Raw genomic sequence first — 17,964 nt, forward strand, 5'->3', positions numbered from 1 at the left:
ACGAAAAGTTGTGCTCTGAAGTTATCTGATTAAAGTATTACATTGTTTTATGGTATTTTGGAATATGTATTTAAAATTTAATAGGTTTGTATTGATATAATTGTTGCCTCACCCAGCCACAATCAAAGAGTGTTGTCACTACTGTATTTAAGTACAAATGTTGATGTAGTAATACATAAATTTACTGACACCAATATACTATCTTTATTGAATATTTACATGTATTTTTCTACAATACAATAAGATAAATACAACTTGTATAACTACTTAAAACTTTTGTTGTGAATATGGTTGTCGCTAGATAATTTACCGTTCCTTTCATGTGCATTGATTTACAATTTTTGAAGTGTTAGAGATATTTTGGTCAGGATATACGAATTGTTTAATGCATTGTGTCACTGGTGATGAACCAGTGTGAAATATCAGTCCATACTGTTTATATTTTTTAAAATGTAATGTACATATTTCACACCCTGTTCAGACTGTTACATGTAAGTACTTAGTGGATGGGTCTAGGATAGGACAATGTGTTCAAAAGGTGAATATTGGTTGATGGGTAAAGTAAAACATTTATGGGCCTTTATCAAGAACACCTAACTTCTTTTGAAAAAGAAATTATGGGGGTGAGGGAGGTTCCAGTTATATGATATTTATAAACCCGTGCAGCATAGGTGTCCTTAGTTGTATAGCAATCTCTAAAAGTCATTCCGGCTTATTGTGGTAAGATTGTGTTATGTACTGGTTGGGTGTAATTGTTATTTTTCTCTTTCCTTTCATTATGATTTTCAAATGTAAATGGGTGGTTAAACAGTTTTTCTTTAAGGAAATGTTAGCTAGGAAGAGGATTCATAGATGCATGGATGAAGGTGCTAAACAGTGTAAATATAGTGTCTATTTTCATCTGAGTTATATGTTTATCTGTTTGACATATATATATGTATACAAGTAACCCCCTAAAAAGATTAGGAGTAAATATTTTTGAACTTATTAGTGTGTGCATACTTTCAAAAAACTATACCTTTGAAATCTTGGATGTTACATTTTCATAGTGTTGTACTTAATTATCGGCAAATACAGCAGTTTTTGAAGAAATACTGTTAGATGCCCTCGTGCCTAAGTTTATCGTCTTCGCTTTATGTAATTCATGTCAATGTTATTCTGTCCGAAAAATTTATCCTATAGAAAAACAAAATCCTGTATATATAGGAGCTGGAGCACATAGGATTTAATCTCTGTTCTTGCTATAAAACTAGCCAATATATAGTGCCATATACATGTATATGGTTTTATCTAAGCAAGTGTATAACATGCTTTGATGCTGTAATCCACAAAATCCTGCATGAGAGATATTAAAGGAACACAAGTAGTATGATATTGAATGCACAGCAAGATATTCTACATACCCATATTGTGTAGGTTTTCTGCCAAAAAAAAACTTAATATTAAAACTTCAACTGCCTAAGACATTACATATTCCTTTAAAAATATCATGAATAGCCACTAACCACTGAAGATACACCACTCTGTTTGTATGAAATTATTCATGACCATGTCCTTATACCCTTGATGGGAATAATCCATGAAATCTTAATGTGGTTTTTTTTCTAGCAGTGAAAAATAAGTGGCCAGAGTTAGTTGGCTTTTCTTAAGGAAATACATGCAATGGCCTCTCTTCAAGTAATTATATCAACAGTTGATTTTTTTTTCATTTGGTTTTGAACAAAAACTACAAAGAATAAAGTTATGGAAATAATGCCATTTGTAAACCGTTATGTGAATGTTAAGTATTTAGAACCCAGTCTTCTGTCATTTTGTTGATTTTATTAATTGAAGCCTACTCATCAAAATTCTGACAATTTAGGAAGAAAAGATGAAAGGTCTTGTTCTTTTTCAATATGAAGTACAGAAATATAAGTGACATTTAAATGGCTGTTTCACTATAGGTAAAGCCACCAAGTGTGTATTAAGATTGGCTGTTTCACCATAGATTGTCCAGATATTTATCAAACTGGCTATATTATTATCGATTAATGTCTAGGTATTTATAAAACTGTATTGCAATAGGTTGTTCATGTATCGATATAAGTGACTGAATCACTGAATTCCTCAACTATATTTATGATTAAATTCATACATTTTAAAAGTACAGCATCATGTGCCTTACCATTATACGACAAAATCGGTGACCAAGAAGTAAGATGTTACAGGCAATATAGATACCTTTATTTGGCATATTAAGACATAATTTCTTTTGTGATAAAAATGTTTGCAAGCTGTAAAATCTATATCAGTTCCACATGAATTATTGTTATACAAGGAGCATCAGTGCCATTGTCATCACAGCAGTCATGCATAAACTACATGACAATACTAGTTAGAATTAAGTTACAACCATTACAGCGAATTATAATGTAAAGATCTCTTTCTACCAAAGTGAAACGGAAACCAGCTAATGCCTACATTTTATGTTTTGAATTGAATACAGCATAATTTTGCAAAAATATGAACTCGGTTCTGCATGTTGGTATAAATGTGTGTGTGTTGGAGGAGAGGGGTGTTTGTATGAGTGTTTACTGTATTAATTTGTAATCTTGACAGCTTTCTGTGTTAAGGGTAGCCTCACCTATAACTTGTATCTACAAATTGAGAACTTTGCCATTCTGGACACTACATGTTATCCCTGATTCAAACAGTTTTTGTTTATTGGAAAAACTGCAACTTTAAGACCAATGAATCAGTGTTTACGCAAAGGAAATACATTTTTTTTAATTGATAATTTAAGGAATATTTTCCTTCAAATCTTTGAACTTAATTGGGACTAATCTCTAACCACCTAATGTAGATATTTAATTTCTCTTGGTGTATTTTCAATGCTTACGTCTTTATTTGGAATATTGATTGTGCACGTGCTTTATGCTGAAAACATAAATCTAGAAGTGGTGAATGAGAGGATGTACATTGTGTTATTGACTTTACAGTGGATGATAACTTTGACGCTGAAATCCCTATGATATTCCATCAATAGTATCTTGTTTGGTTGTTGTTCATTTTCAAATAATCTATTTACATAAAAACATGTTTAAACAAAGTATAGTATGTTTATGTATAAATTATCCTATTTTGTATTGTTGTATTGTTTTCTATTTCGTTATTCATTGTGTAGTGGAGAAGGCTGTACTATTAAAACTCTAAACCTTTTCATTTTTATGTCTCTTCTTCATTGTTTGACAGTTTCGATGTTTCTATGGCCACCCAACTCTTGTTTTTTTAATGATAGTCAGATAAACAGTAAACTGGTAAGAAAAGACGACACACACAGTTCGTGTTAAAAACGAGTATAGAGAGTTGAATGGCCATTTGAACACGAAAACGCACAGAAATAACAACGTTTGGATAGCATGGCCTAGACCGTGGTGGAAATAAACTTAATAATCCTCCTGCTAGTGAACATTAAATTTGATAATGGTCCAAGGACGCTGTCTTGTGAACTACCGCCAACCTAGTAAAACATTTAACATTATATCAACATCAGAAGCCTGCCACGTCATCAATACTTAAGGCCAACATTATATTCACTGATGCGTCGTTTGTAAATAGTATAATCATCCAGCGAAAATGTTTAAAATACTATTTGAATTCTACGTCAAATCAACATTACAATGTATTTCTGTGTTGACTCTACAAATAACCTAAAATTCATATTTCAACAGATTTGTTCATTAACGATCAACGTCACAACCAAGTATCAACCTCGGTCATGTTTAGAGTTAGGACATTCAAACAGAACAGGACTTGCTTACTTACAAAGGAAAGCGTATCAACACATTTTCTTTCCAAAGACAAATGACAAGATAGTCATGCATTCTGAACAAGTACCGAATGTCAGCTTATAATAATGTAAGGATACGAACCTTCCTCGTTTGTTTTGGATTTCTGAATTGTTGACTCGTGTATCCTAGTTTCTTAATACCATTCTAAGTACTGTTGGATTTGCTGTCTTATTATGATACTATTTATTCGAGAAATGAATATTTTGTTTACAACCTCAGATTCCATGCAAATAAAGACTCCGTCTTTTATAAATGAGGATTAGAATTCAAACTTGCCTACAACGTACTGTAAGATCAGATTTTTTTCTGCTTTAGCGGAGCTTAAATTTCTTAGATTTTTAATAGGATATCATATCGTGAACATCTGACGTCAAAGGTATATAGTTCCCAGAGGTTCACTAGTATCTATATCAATTGATTGGAAGATGTAAGGATTCAAGGATGAAGAGTTCCTACGAAATCAACAAAAATTAAATCCTTCACGAAAATTGATGATCTTACAGTTGTTCAATGAAATGAGAATTTGTCGTGGATTTCTTTGTAGAAATCTCATTTGTCGACGTCATTATTACTTGTACACACATGTACATCTCAGCTGAAACGGAGTTGTCTTTCTTCTATCAGTCATGTGTAGTACTTGGAAATCCAACACTTTTACACAAACTACCCTCGTTATGGGTGGAAATGAAGATTTTGAATTTCCTAGTAGTGAAATGCCGAAAGCTTTTGTGACAGTAACTACATGCACGCTTACTTGTATGCCTGCAATCTATCAAAATGCACATTGTAGATGCATTTATTTAGTTTTTTCTCAATCTAGGCAAACAGATTCATGACAGGTCCTAGACGAACGAATCAGTTTTTGACTGTTCTTTTTCTTATGTTACAGATATATTTGTATTAAAAGGTGCTATTCACGTAGACGTTTCTTCAACAGTTTTTGACTTTATTAAAAAAAATTGTTCCGGTTTCCTGCCATAATGTAGATATGTCCAGGCATTTCATTACGGTCGTTTGTTTTATATAATTTTTAGTTTTTAAAGGTGATATTTTCTGCTTTCCCAACCTTAGGTGTAACTTGGTTCAATGGTTTGATTGTAATATCACGACTTTCGTGTAAGATGACGACAACTGACATATTCCTAACACATGATTGGGAGAGATGTAGGTTGATGTTGATGATGAGAGGGTTGCTGGTCGACAGAGTGGTCTCATTAGGAATTGCTCTATTTCCTTGTTTGATATGAAGTTGGACGTGTTTGATACATTTCAGCTATGCCTGGTTATTCCGTTGTACTTAACATTATTCTCATTTGGGAACGATATATTACTTACCTGGAATGACAAATGCTTAACCTTCCCGAACACCTGGTCTTATTCTCCTTATACGTCTCTACGTGTTTCTGTATAAGTTTTTTCTGTCTTTTTTAATATGTTGCCATAGTTTCACTGAACTTTAGTTTAAATTTAGATGATGTTGACATGCCGATGTTCTCTCTTGTTGTTTCCGTTAGATGCTTGAATTTGAAAAAAAATAAAACATTGAAAATACCGACATGTCAACGCAATCTTAATTCAAAATCAAATTTTATGAAACTAGGACAAAATATAAACAAAACTGAGAGATTTACATGGGACACCTTAAAAACTTCCAGGAGAATAAGACCAGGTGTTGCGGAAGATTAAGCGAATTCTGCTTCGACAACCGCCTTGTAAGTCTTGGTCAATCAAAGCATGTTATGCCACGTGCACAAATTAGAACCAGGTAAATTTTGATCTATGCTTTTTTTATCTAGTTTATGAGTTGATACCTTGGTAAGTAGTTTCCTGGAAATATAATTTGTTTTGAGTGGTATGTATTTTATAAAGGTTTACCAGTTTATATTTGTTTGAGCATATATACGTAAATGACACAGGGTTCCAACGTTAGATTTGTCGTACTTGAGCTTCTAATTTCATCCGACAGAAAATCAAGAACTGAAGTCTCATGCATTAGATGATAATGCATTACATGGTTTGATTTGGGATTATACAACACCAAGGAAGTTTTAGTATAACCCATATGGTATTGATTAGGATTGTGTCCTATACATAGCCGTTGTGTGGATTATTCTACATGCATGCCACGTTTTGATGTATTGGAATGATGGCACAGCTTAGAATAAATACTTGAATGCTTAGCATATACACATGTACTTGATGTTCCTTTTACTTACCCGATGTTTGAAATTATCAAACATATTGAATCATGTGGAAGTGCAACCCCTATCTACATTCTGACATTGATCTTAGTCAGTTTGGTTTTCCTCAGTCGCCTACCCGGATTTAGCAATTAAGGCTCTTCGTATCAATGACGGGTCACAGAGGAAAGAAAGAGACACGTGGTGCATTCATTTCATCATTGGACTACTGAATTAATTTCTAGATTTGTATAGAAAGATGTTATTCTCTTGTGTCTTCCTAGTTAACCTAGTTAACAATTGTTAAATGACGTAATGTAGACAATCGGTAAGCTAATCTAACAATTGATAAGTTAATCCACAACAGCCGATAAGTTGATCTAACAATTCATAGGCCAATCCAGCATTCGGTAAAGTAACCGTAACAATTGATAAGTTAATCCACAACAATTGGTAAGTTAAACTAACAATTGATAAGTTAATCCTCAACATTGGTAAGGTAACCGAACATTTTAAAATTAACAATTTCTAAATTTACAAAAAAGTTGCAAAACTAAACAAAAGCAACAATAATTAACCCAAAAGTGTTACACTACGGTACCAATTGTTCAACTTTCCGAACACGTCTTTTATTGTCTTGTCAATTATAATCGGTGTATAAAATATCTAAAAATATGTATTTGCACATATTTGATTGAGTCATTCAATTTTAAATGATGTATTCCTAGTAGTGGATATATTTTCACTCCAGTCCGGTAATGCTGGTTGACACGTGTAAACTGTTAACCATCGCTGTCTAGGTTTATTGTACGTTGAATTTTATTTTATTCTCAGAGACCTCGTCTTATCAAATAAGACCATTTTTACCCGATCACTTGTTTCCATGACAATAATTATATTCAAACTAAATTATCTCTTAATGTTATATTCGACGTCATACTTTCAATGCATGTATCTTCATTTAGAAAGTCACCTTCTGTCTTTGTGTTGACTTCATTTACCCATCTTTGTCACATCGAACACCGTGATCAAAAGTATGAAAAAAAACTCGAACACAATTTCAATTATTTAAACAAATATGAAATTAATTTAATATCAACAGTGGCAATGATATCTAAACTCAGTTAGCATATGTTGACACCATGTGTAAGAAATAAATTAGAATGCTTGATAAATATTTGCAAACATATTATCGATGATTATCATGTCGATTTCCTCACGTGACTTCCGTTTTCAGTATCTACAGTATATGAATTCTGTTGGTTCAAATTCTCTCCGATACAAAAGAGAAATATTTCTTTTGATCCAAAATGCCATTTAGCTGTCATTTCTTAACTCGCTGATCTGTTGCCTAACACAATGGTAGATGGATAATTGAACCAAAAATACAATGTAGGTGATGAAGAAGTAGATTATATGGAAGCCAAATGTCTTTTTTTTCTATCAAACCACATAACAAAATGCATAAGTTTGTAAATGCATTCTCTCACTCTGAAATTAAGCTACTATTGTTCATACATTCAACATAGATGGTTTTAATGAAATGAATATTAATATAAATAATATTGTTCATCAGTGAAGAATGCTTCCATCTTTGTTGAATCAACAGTGTACATATCAGTCAAACTGTTCTCTGGTTTTAGTTAGCAGGGGTTTGTAACATCTGATTTGGAACGGAATTTTAAACCGGGAGAGCAATTCTTGCGAAATGATAGTCTCATACCAAAGGTAGAGTATACATTGTAGTAACATGATATAAAAATACTATTTCTTTTCATTTGCATTGTAGTATTAGATACATTGTAGTATACATACAATGTCGTGGTAGTAAGTAGTGTGTACGTACATTGTACATAAGTACACGTAACACACGTAAAATGAAACAAAAACATACATAAATATATCACTACAATGTATCTTACTACAATGTATACAAAACATAGTAAATTTTATATACATTATATATATATATATACAAATGAGACTTATTGTGAACACTATAGCCAAATGGAACACTGTTTGTACTAAATGACACGATTATCAACTAACAGAGATACGTGTAGCCTCTCATGCTATTTAAGGAAATGTAGCATTTGTAAACGTGTTGCATGAATAAATTGTGTTGACAACATTAAAGTTTTTCTCAGTAATGTAGGACTGGCGGCTACATCAACAGGTACACAACATCGTAAATAGAGAATTAAATAACATCAACAATGAATTTCATCTAAAATTTCCTTAATGAGCGATATTAATTCAATAAACGTTGTCCTCCCAGCTGGAAAGCGAATTCGGATGTGATCAATTCAGCGAATATCTAGTTCATTATATAACATACATGTATTGCACGCATAAAGAAATTTTTGTTTGTCAAATCAAAACAAAAATGAAAAATGTAACAATATCTGAATATCAGTGATACAACAGTCAATCTTTTAGCAAATAAGCATTGAAATCGGGACCTTCTGTAAAACTTTATATTCCTAGTCATCTTTCCTTTATCCTCTCAACAGCCCCCAAACTTCAGGCTCTCGGAATGTTACAACCTTACTCGGACATGAGGCGATTAAAGAGTTATTCCCCTTACAAAGAGTATAACCCAAACTGAGCAGGTCGTTCTGTCTATGTATCATATAGCAATGGTGAAAAATAACGGTTTACAACTTTTGTCAGATGGATTTTCGTATGATGCAGCACCCCTTTCTTAATTTTGAAAACCTTTTCGGGAAGTAATTCGAATAGTCATTTAATTCTAAACGTGAGACATGGTCGATCTATCAACGGATAGGAGTCAACATGTGAGATATTTAATGACAAAGTGTTGCGAGGACCATATTCCTCAGCTTGGTCAAAATAACCTGGATTACCTGTTTTAGTGATATTACTCTCTGCAATGTTTATTGTGAGTTTAGCAGGAAGTAAATATATAAGATAATCCAGTCTAGATTAAACGACATCACAGTGGCACAGTTTTTTTCCGGAAATGCATTCCCGCTTTTAGTGGCAAAATCACAGATCTCCTTAAGACTGACATTCAGAATACATATATATATCTTACACTCGCCTTTCACTCACATGTTTCAGCAATCGCTTCTTGTTTGAGTAACAACACTTTGGTACGGCAATGGGTGTCTTTTTCGCCGACTAACTAATATGTCAAATTGATAGGAGGTGCCAGACTTTAAGCCTGTGATTTCATAGGTCGTAACTCCTGTCTTAGTATTCCTATGTCTTCTACTAAATTTTCTACAAGTGATTTTTTCACTACTTTTTACAACCGACGTTTTACAAGAATCTGATCTATTTCGCCGCCGTTTCCGTTTGGTGCTTGCGGGTATTTCTTTCTTGTAAAGACAATACGTTTGTCTTTCTCCCGCCTCCAGCCACGCAATTGTCACATTGTTACACGTGGTCTGTTCATCGAACACCAGTACCCTGGTATCATTTGGTAGATTTGGATACTGTTGAAACACTTTTGTACTATTACTTATGATCACTCGTACATTCCGTTTTCCTTTTCGTGAATTAGTTATTTTCACAAGGTAATCATCTGGTTCCAAATCCCTTAAAGTGATCTTCTTAATATTCCTTATTCTCGTATTCACTATAGTTTTCCCTCTGCGCATTACTTGAAATTTGACCTTTCCTCTGCATGCATGTATGGCAAGAAACACTTTACTTGTAAACGAAGTCAGTTTAAACTTCAGAACATCCTTCTGTCTTGGTCGACTTAACGTTACTTTATTTACTTTGTTAAACTTTAGATGCTTGACTTTTTTCGCTCTCATTGTCTTCAGCTCTAAGCCAGTATACGCACTTGTGCGGTTTGTGTTATTATTGATGACGTAAACATCAATGAAATACTTTGTATTAGGCTTTGCCCGTGTATATATATAATTTGTGCGGCTTCCAATACACTTGTATATTATTTGTCCTCGCTTTGCAGCCGCCACAGGCCTCGCCTTTCTCTCCATCTCTCTAAATCGCCTTTTTTCCTTTGCGAATCCGAAACCGGCGCCCACAGGCGGTTTCATATAACTGTCTCCATATAAATGTGCATTTAGTGAACAGTGGGTAGGATAAGATCTGCCTCTACTGATTGCAACACAGTAAGTGATGATGTTGTCATAGGGCGTCTCCTCCGGACTTGCCTTCCACGACACAGATATTCGTCGGCGCTGTACCTCGGCTCCTTCTACTTTGTAGTCTTTGGGAAGCGCCGGGTAGGCAACAGAATTCAGTTTTTTTGTTGCAAAGAAATGAACCCTAGTATCGCTTGTTAGGGGCCTCAAAGATATCTTGAAGATCAACTTGCCACTCAATGTGAACGTGTGCTTCCCGGCACCCGTATGATTAAAATAAGGGCGCCCTCCTCGTTCTGAAACAAACAAAATTGTAAATATCAATCAAGTTTAAGATTAAGATCAAATACCATACAAAGCAATAGAATACTTCCAATGGAATAAAAATGATCTTTAAATTAGTACTTGTCTTCAATATCCTGATTCTATGACTAAACAGTAAACAGAACACATCACACAGTTGCCATAGCTCACATTTATATATACATATACACTTCATGAACGAAAAGTATTTTTAAAATTTCACCTGAAGAGTAACAGATAAACAGTATGTTGATATGAGATAATAAACATTTTCTGTTTCGTTCTTCATCGACTCAATTTTTTCTTTGCTATGAAATAATCTTATGCAAGTTCCTTAAGCCAACTGATTTTGTTCCGCCAAAAATGTTGACTAAACATTGTCGCATTGTTTCATGAACATAAATATGCAATATATGTGTATTTGTGTGTAGAACGCGGAACCACTAGACAAAAGACCATGAATGTGATGAATATTGATACGTTATCAGGCCGTATGTGAAGTTATCAGTAGCCACATGAAACACACTTATGTCCGGGATTACATACTGCTTTAACAAGCTTCTCACTGCCGTCTCGATTACATCGCTTCTGTTGGCAAGGCTAAAGTAATCGTTTTAATAGTGAAATTAACCCCCGATGTAAGTGCGATGATAATCCTACAAAACTCAGCCACGGTTTTAAAACTCTCTTTACACACCAAAGACATCGATAACCATCTCCGTATCCGAATGGCCTCAACACCCTCACCTTGCAATGTCTGCCTTTTGTTATTTCTTGCTATGAAAGCTAGAGCTGATATCGTCTTTAACTTTTCTGTTCAAACGAACCCTTTAACTATTCTGCTGCTAAGGACAGGTTAATCTCGTGTAAATTCTATATACGTTAGATGGAGGACAGTCTGATACGTACAAAAGGAAATGACTAAATGTTTGGCAACGTGTACGATTATCCGTTAATAGGTGAGTAAGATCGGCATTCAAAAATAATGCCGTTAAATAAGAGAATGTTTGTGTGTACTTATCTGATATAGAACACGCTACCATCAGGTCAGAACTGTTAACATTGCACTGTCTTAATGCTGCAGTTTCCTCTCAACAAACTAGTGAGGTACTGCCCTATATGTAGACATGATAGTAATGATGACTTCCGTGATGTGGCAGAAGTTCGCCCCAGATCATGACAACACAAGGCATGCTTTTAATCTTCAACATTGTTGAGATGTGAAACAAATGATTTTAACCACAACCTGCGTCTCTGTAGTTCATGTTTATAATAACTTTAAAATGTGTATTCACAAACACTGACAAAAAACACATGTGAGGAATAAAACGAATGCACTAGTCGAACGCACCGTCCTGGTACAGAAGTAATTTTTTCTCCCGTAAACAGCCATTCCCATACACAAGTTGAAGTCTAGGCACATTTCACTCAACTTATTTTTTCCTTTAGTTTTGAAAATAAAAGTTAAAAGCATACTGCTTTCTTGTTATTAAAACCATTTTATTAATTTAGTCATTCAAGTTTGGATCATAAATAGGATTTTTTCACTAGTGAAATGTCCTTTTTGAATAGTTTTGTTCTTTTTGTAAGCAATTAGTTGCAAAAAAAATCAAAGACCTTTATAACAGAGCATACATGCGATGTAAAAGTGAAATACCACAAGCCGAACACCAAGCACTGCGGATAAAAACCAACTCGTACTGTCTGACACGTGAAATTCTCTAACACGTATACTGACGGAGGCATTAGCCATATGCCTTTCACAGAAATGATTACTGAGGAACTAAACTAACTAATGCTAATAAATGGTCTATTTGGTTAGAAGCTATTTAGCACATGTATCAGATGTCCGTCCCTCGTTATAGTTTTGGGAAGACAGAAGAAGATGACATCATGGGCCCCTACTATCTCCTATGATCAATTTTTGGATAATTTGTTTTTACATTTCCCTATAATACGTAATTGAAAATTGAAGAAATCAACACTGAATATATTTCCTGGCATTGATATGCATCGGTATTGGACATGTGTTATGTATATTTGAGATACCTACCACTTTTGTTATATAAGTCATGTTAATTTTAAAGCGGATACACACGGGGTGACGCTGATACTTACCACTTTTGTTATATGTAGAGTAAGTCACGTTCCATTCTAAAGCGGATGCACACGGGGTGACGCTGATACTCACTGGTGTTTCATCGTCCGGTAGGAAAAATACGCTACAATGAAAATTAAAGGTAAATTCTTCATGTACACAAAGTAGCAAAACAAGTACTAAATCAAAATATAGAATACGAAACTGGAAACTCGCCGTTACTAACAACGAAACACCATCTACACTTGTCATAACTAACAACGAAACACCATCTACACTTGTCATAACTAACAACGAAACACCGTCTACACTTGTCATAACCAACAACGAAACACCATATACACTTGTCATAACCAACAATGAAACACCATCTACACTCGGCATAACCAACAACGAAACACCATCTACACTTGTCATAACCAACAACGAAACACCATCTTCACTCGGCATAACCAACAACGAAACACCATCTACACTTGTCATAACCAACAACGAAACACCGTCTACACTTGTCATAACCAACAACGAAACACCGTCTACACTTGTCATAACCAACAACGAAACACCATCTACACTTGTCATAACCAACAACGACACACCATCTACACTTGTCATAACTAACAACGAAACACCATCTACACTTGTCATAACCAACAACGAAACACCGTCTACACTTGTCATAACCAACAACGAAACACCATCTACACTTGTCATAACCAACAACGAAACACCATCTACACTTGTCATAACCAACAACGACACACCATCTACACTTGTCATAACCAACAACGACACACCATCTACACTTGTCATAACCAACAACGAAACACCATCTACACTTGTCATAACCAACAACGACACACCATCTACACTTGTCATAACTAACAAAGAAATATCATTTAACTTATTCCAACCAATAATGTCACACCTAAGCATACGTAACACCATCAATTTACCACCGCGAACACTCCCATTAAGCGTAAAGAGCAATAAAACACGTCTAAATTGTACAAAAAGATGACATGTTGACTTGGTTAGTAGGTGAAGAACATTAATAAGCAAAAGTGGAAAGTTGTACGTCTTAATGAATGAGCTAATAACCAACATTATGGTGTAATTAGATAAAATATCAGAACACAATTCAACCGAAATGTGAAAAACATCATCGTCCAATGTAAATCACCATAGAATATAATTAATTATTGTGTGATTCGGCGTGGTTGATTCTAGTGCACGGACACTACAATCTAGAAACTATGGGGAAATGGACAAGGACCAGTTAAAATAGAACATAAACCCCGCAGATCTCCTTTGTTTCAAGTGCCTTTGGGAAATACAGATAAAACTGTTTGTAAGAGTCGGGGTCTTCATTTCACAACCTGTCTCCGAAGTCAAGTAGCCATCAATGCTCTTTAGAATAAGTATCCACTGGTGCGATATGAAAGGCTTTGGGCGTGTAGTTTGTCTGTTCTGTACTACAAGGTTTGTACAATTTGGAGAGCATTTATCCCGTTCCAGACAAAACACCTTCTCTGGGCAGACTCGTAAAATTGCGCTTCAAACGAATGCATAGAATCTGACCCTTCTTACCATTGGCGATAGGCCATACTAAGTAGAGCTGATTGAGACTGTTACCGATCGGCGGACGTTTTATAGGTGTAATGATGATACATGAGTGTGCTAAACATTGACTAGATAGACTTGTTTTGGACCAACGTGCGTTTTCCTCATACACACCTTTACGCTTATAGGGTGAATTGACATTTGAATATTGTACCCGATACACGTCTGGATCCAACTGAAATTTCGATTCTTGTGAGTCATCCTTTACCAAATTTAAGTATGTTTGCTAGATGTACTGTTTCAAAGTATACTTGCACGCAATAACAATGTGATTGTGGTTGGTTTAAGATAACAATAACATGTTCACAATGAATATGTGTACAATCATAATGAAGTGTTGCAATTGGTATGCAAATTACAGTAGATATATAATAATTATAGGTGAAAAATCTTATACACTTGTTTAGAAATACTCTAAAAAAAAGTGACCTGTCGGATAAAAATAATGTTCTCACTATAATTGTAGCTATTACCTTATAATAATCACAGATGTGTATGTGGGTTGCTTAACACAACTTACAGACATTTCGACTCAACAAAGAGGTTCATGATGGCGAAACTATATCTATATTGTCATAATTGGACGGATCCAAATATCATGCTAGAATATGGTTCGTTAAACCAAGGGCAGGTGCATGAGGTGAGGCTAAGTATGAGTGGTCATTCATTAGGCTAAATAAAAACACTGAGGCTATGTATGGGTGACCAATCTTTGAAATGATCTTAGCACATGAGCCGAGGGTACGAAGGGGTGGGCATTCATGTTTAAGGTAAATGTTAGTGGTAATTCATTGAAGTAATATCGTAGACAAGAAGCGCTATGGTAGATACGGTTGGCCACTCAACGACGAGATTAGATCTGACCCTGACCATAATTCTGAATGACCAGAGAGATCGCAGTTCTGAACCTACGTCTGGGTGGCCATTCCGCACGTGGATCAACGCAATAAGGTCACTTTGGGAGTTATGCATGAAGCAGATTAGCAACGCAAAGGTGCAACACATCTCTTTATAGCTGAGAGGCTAACCAGGTGTACCCTAACATTACAGGGTCGCAGGGCGACAAACCCGCTACCGGAAATGAAGTAAACCACATGTCTGTAATTCGTCATGCGCCGTTACTAAGCGCGCTGTCGCATCTGTGTATGGAGGTAGGTGGATGCACACTACGCCTCATTTCGTTCACCACACGGACAGTGTGCATCTTGTTCTACATTCCACACTCACCTACACACTAATGTGCTACTTGGTGGTATTTATCGCTAAACCATGTAAAACACTTGCCCTATAATCGTAGATAGTTTAATCACAGAGATATAATCAAGGTCTGTTATATTCATTAATCACCGAATCCGAAAGTAATGCAGATGACTTTTATTTGCCGAAAGTAGAAATACGTTGTTAGGCAATGTATAACGATGAAATATCATTTGTGATTTTTATCTTGACATCTGAAAGATTGGCAAAAGAAAAAGAATACAATAAGAATTGAAAACAATATTTCCTTTCGGAAAGCAAGATTTTTCTATTATTTCATCCCCAGAAATCAATATGATTTCAATTGGCTACTAACTAGAAAGAATTGAGTCCAACTCCCTGAACGGAATCATATTGCAAGTATATTACAATATACTATTAGATCACTAAATATATTGATCTTGGTACCTTAGTAACAAAACCCCGGAAATGAAATAAATGGCCAGTTCAACTCAATAGAAGAAAGAACATTAATTAAATGTTACAGAAGGTTTTATGTAACTTAATGTTACATAACAAGGACCATATCTACTGTAATTTTTATAGTGTTTAAGCATCTTTGACTATGCTTTTTTAATTGCTTAAATTAATACTTATTTTGAAGGTCACTTTACATATATATTTGTAATCACATATTGCTTTTATTACTTCATTTAGAATTGCGAATTTGTTCTTTTATTTCCAAATGGAATACTTCACTGTAAATTGAATCGACATGTTAAGATCTTCAACTGTTTATACATTTTCAAAAAAATCATGCCATCTAGCAAATTTGGTAATGCGCAATAATCATATTTAAAAATGTACATTTGATTAACTCTAGATATGATTTTCCGAATGGTATCCTGGATGTTGGCGGATGTCTGTATGTAGGTAATCTATCAACAGTATAAGAACTAACAAGTTCCAAGTTATATATCGTTTTTCTTAATGTAAAGGGCAAATCGTGAAGCTCTTAACCACTATCGATAAAATTAACATTAAATGTTGGCCACCTGTAATTTTAATTAAACCGAAACAATAAACATTGCCCAGGTGGTACCACGTTTTATGTTTTGTTAGTTGATAGCGAATGCTGAACACAGATAAAAGTGGTGAAGCGACTACGTTCACCATGTAATGAACACGAATTGTATCTAGTTTACTGTCTGGTGTTGCGTTGTCTCTTAACAAGGTAGGTTGGTGGATGGTATGTAGCTTTTTTCATTATCCAGTAATAACGTCTATGTGATACTAACGAGTCGTCACCAGAGGGCGCTGTGTACTACAGGTCCAGTTTCAGAACAGACCGCCACCTGTCACGAGACCCAAGTACGATAGGTCTAAAGGTCCCCGGACAGCGCCATCTACCATGACCAATGTAGTTCTACAACACGCACTTTAGCATGTGGAACTGTGCACACTTACTGACCCAAACTAAATATACCTGAGAATGGTAGTCAGTCAGGAGTGTGTTGTTCGTGAGGAAAGGGCATACATTGTATACTCCAATGAAAAACAACAATATACATTTTCGCACTCAGACATATGTACATCCAATTTTAATCAGATCGCTCCCCAAGCACAGATCCGATGAGTTGTCTCGTCTACACTGGTATCGTCCACGCCATCCGCGGTCTACTGCTGACTAGGGTTCAGTCTACCTTGCTACAGGCTAGTCATCTAAGTTACCTTCAGGAGCAGAGAAGTTTACAATAAAATAGGGGCTCACGGAGCTCTCAGAGCAAGATATCTATATCATAAAAATCACCTTCAGGAGGAAATATCAGTACATGTAAGACTTACGGAGCTACCAGGACAAGCTACTCATCTAAGTCACTATATGTTAATTAAAAAGGTTTCTGACTATTTTTTAAAAATCGCCGTCATTTCAAAATCTCGCGAGAGTTGTCGTTCTATACCTACTGAAAATTTAACTCGAGATTGGTGGCCATTATCAAAAAGGGCTTGGAACTCTGGTTATCGGGAAAAAATGTGGATATATTTAACCAACACAGAAGTTAACATGCACAAGGCGCACATCTGTTACATTACCTATAAAAGGGTGATTCAAGGCCAGTGATCAACTGCTTTATCACATAAAAGTTCAACAATTTTTAACCTATCAATGTTGGTAGAGAGAATCCCTCGAGTCAGCATTATAAATTTGATGTGTGAACTTGTTTATTCGGGTACACAGACAGATGTTAATATTCATGAAGTATTGACAGAGAATAAACGTATGGCTATGCATGGATTTACCCAACAAGCGAAAATCTAAGATACACACATTCCCCACAAATTCCAATGTCACGTTACATCAGCATTACCAAAAGTGATACGTTCCTTAAGATATTTGATAAATTCCGTTTGCAATGTTGCCCTGCGGATAAAAACCAGGACAACTCGAGGACTTGACGACTAAATAACTAAATAATATCGAAAAGACAAGCCGGCAATAGAATGATACACCAACAATACATGTGGCAGTGAAATACTAATAATTAGACATCAGTTTAGCTGATCATGACAAAATAAACCAAACATGTCAACAGTATATTAATCCGGAATTTTATAAGATGAACATAAGGCAAAATATTAACAAAAGAACA

At 35.1% G+C, this 17,964-nt stretch overlaps 1 protein-coding gene across 1 annotated transcript in view; it reads right to left on the bottom strand.

Moving 5' to 3' along the window:
* Positions 1 to 8,476: 8,476 nt before the first annotated feature.
* LOC132560124 (protein NDNF-like) overlaps positions 8,477 to 17,964 on the bottom strand; it is a 43,753-nt gene continuing 34,265 nt past the window's right edge. Inside the window, exons 3-4 of the mRNA XM_060224773.1 lie at positions 12,514 to 12,617; positions 8,477 to 10,388 (exon numbers count right to left, since the gene is read on the bottom strand). Of these exons, the coding sequence (XP_060080756.1) occupies positions 9,091 to 10,388; positions 12,514 to 12,617 (1,402 nt within the window). The 3' untranslated portion in view covers positions 8,477 to 9,090. The remainder of the gene's footprint in view (positions 10,389 to 12,513; positions 12,618 to 17,964) is intronic.

This window comes from Ylistrum balloti, unplaced genomic scaffold (genome assembly GCF_031769215.1).
Source record: "Ylistrum balloti isolate Yb309-2 unplaced genomic scaffold, AGI_CSIRO_Ybal_v1 Utg371016, whole genome shotgun sequence".
Taxonomy (NCBI): domain Eukaryota; kingdom Metazoa; phylum Mollusca; class Bivalvia; order Pectinida; family Pectinidae; genus Ylistrum; species Ylistrum balloti.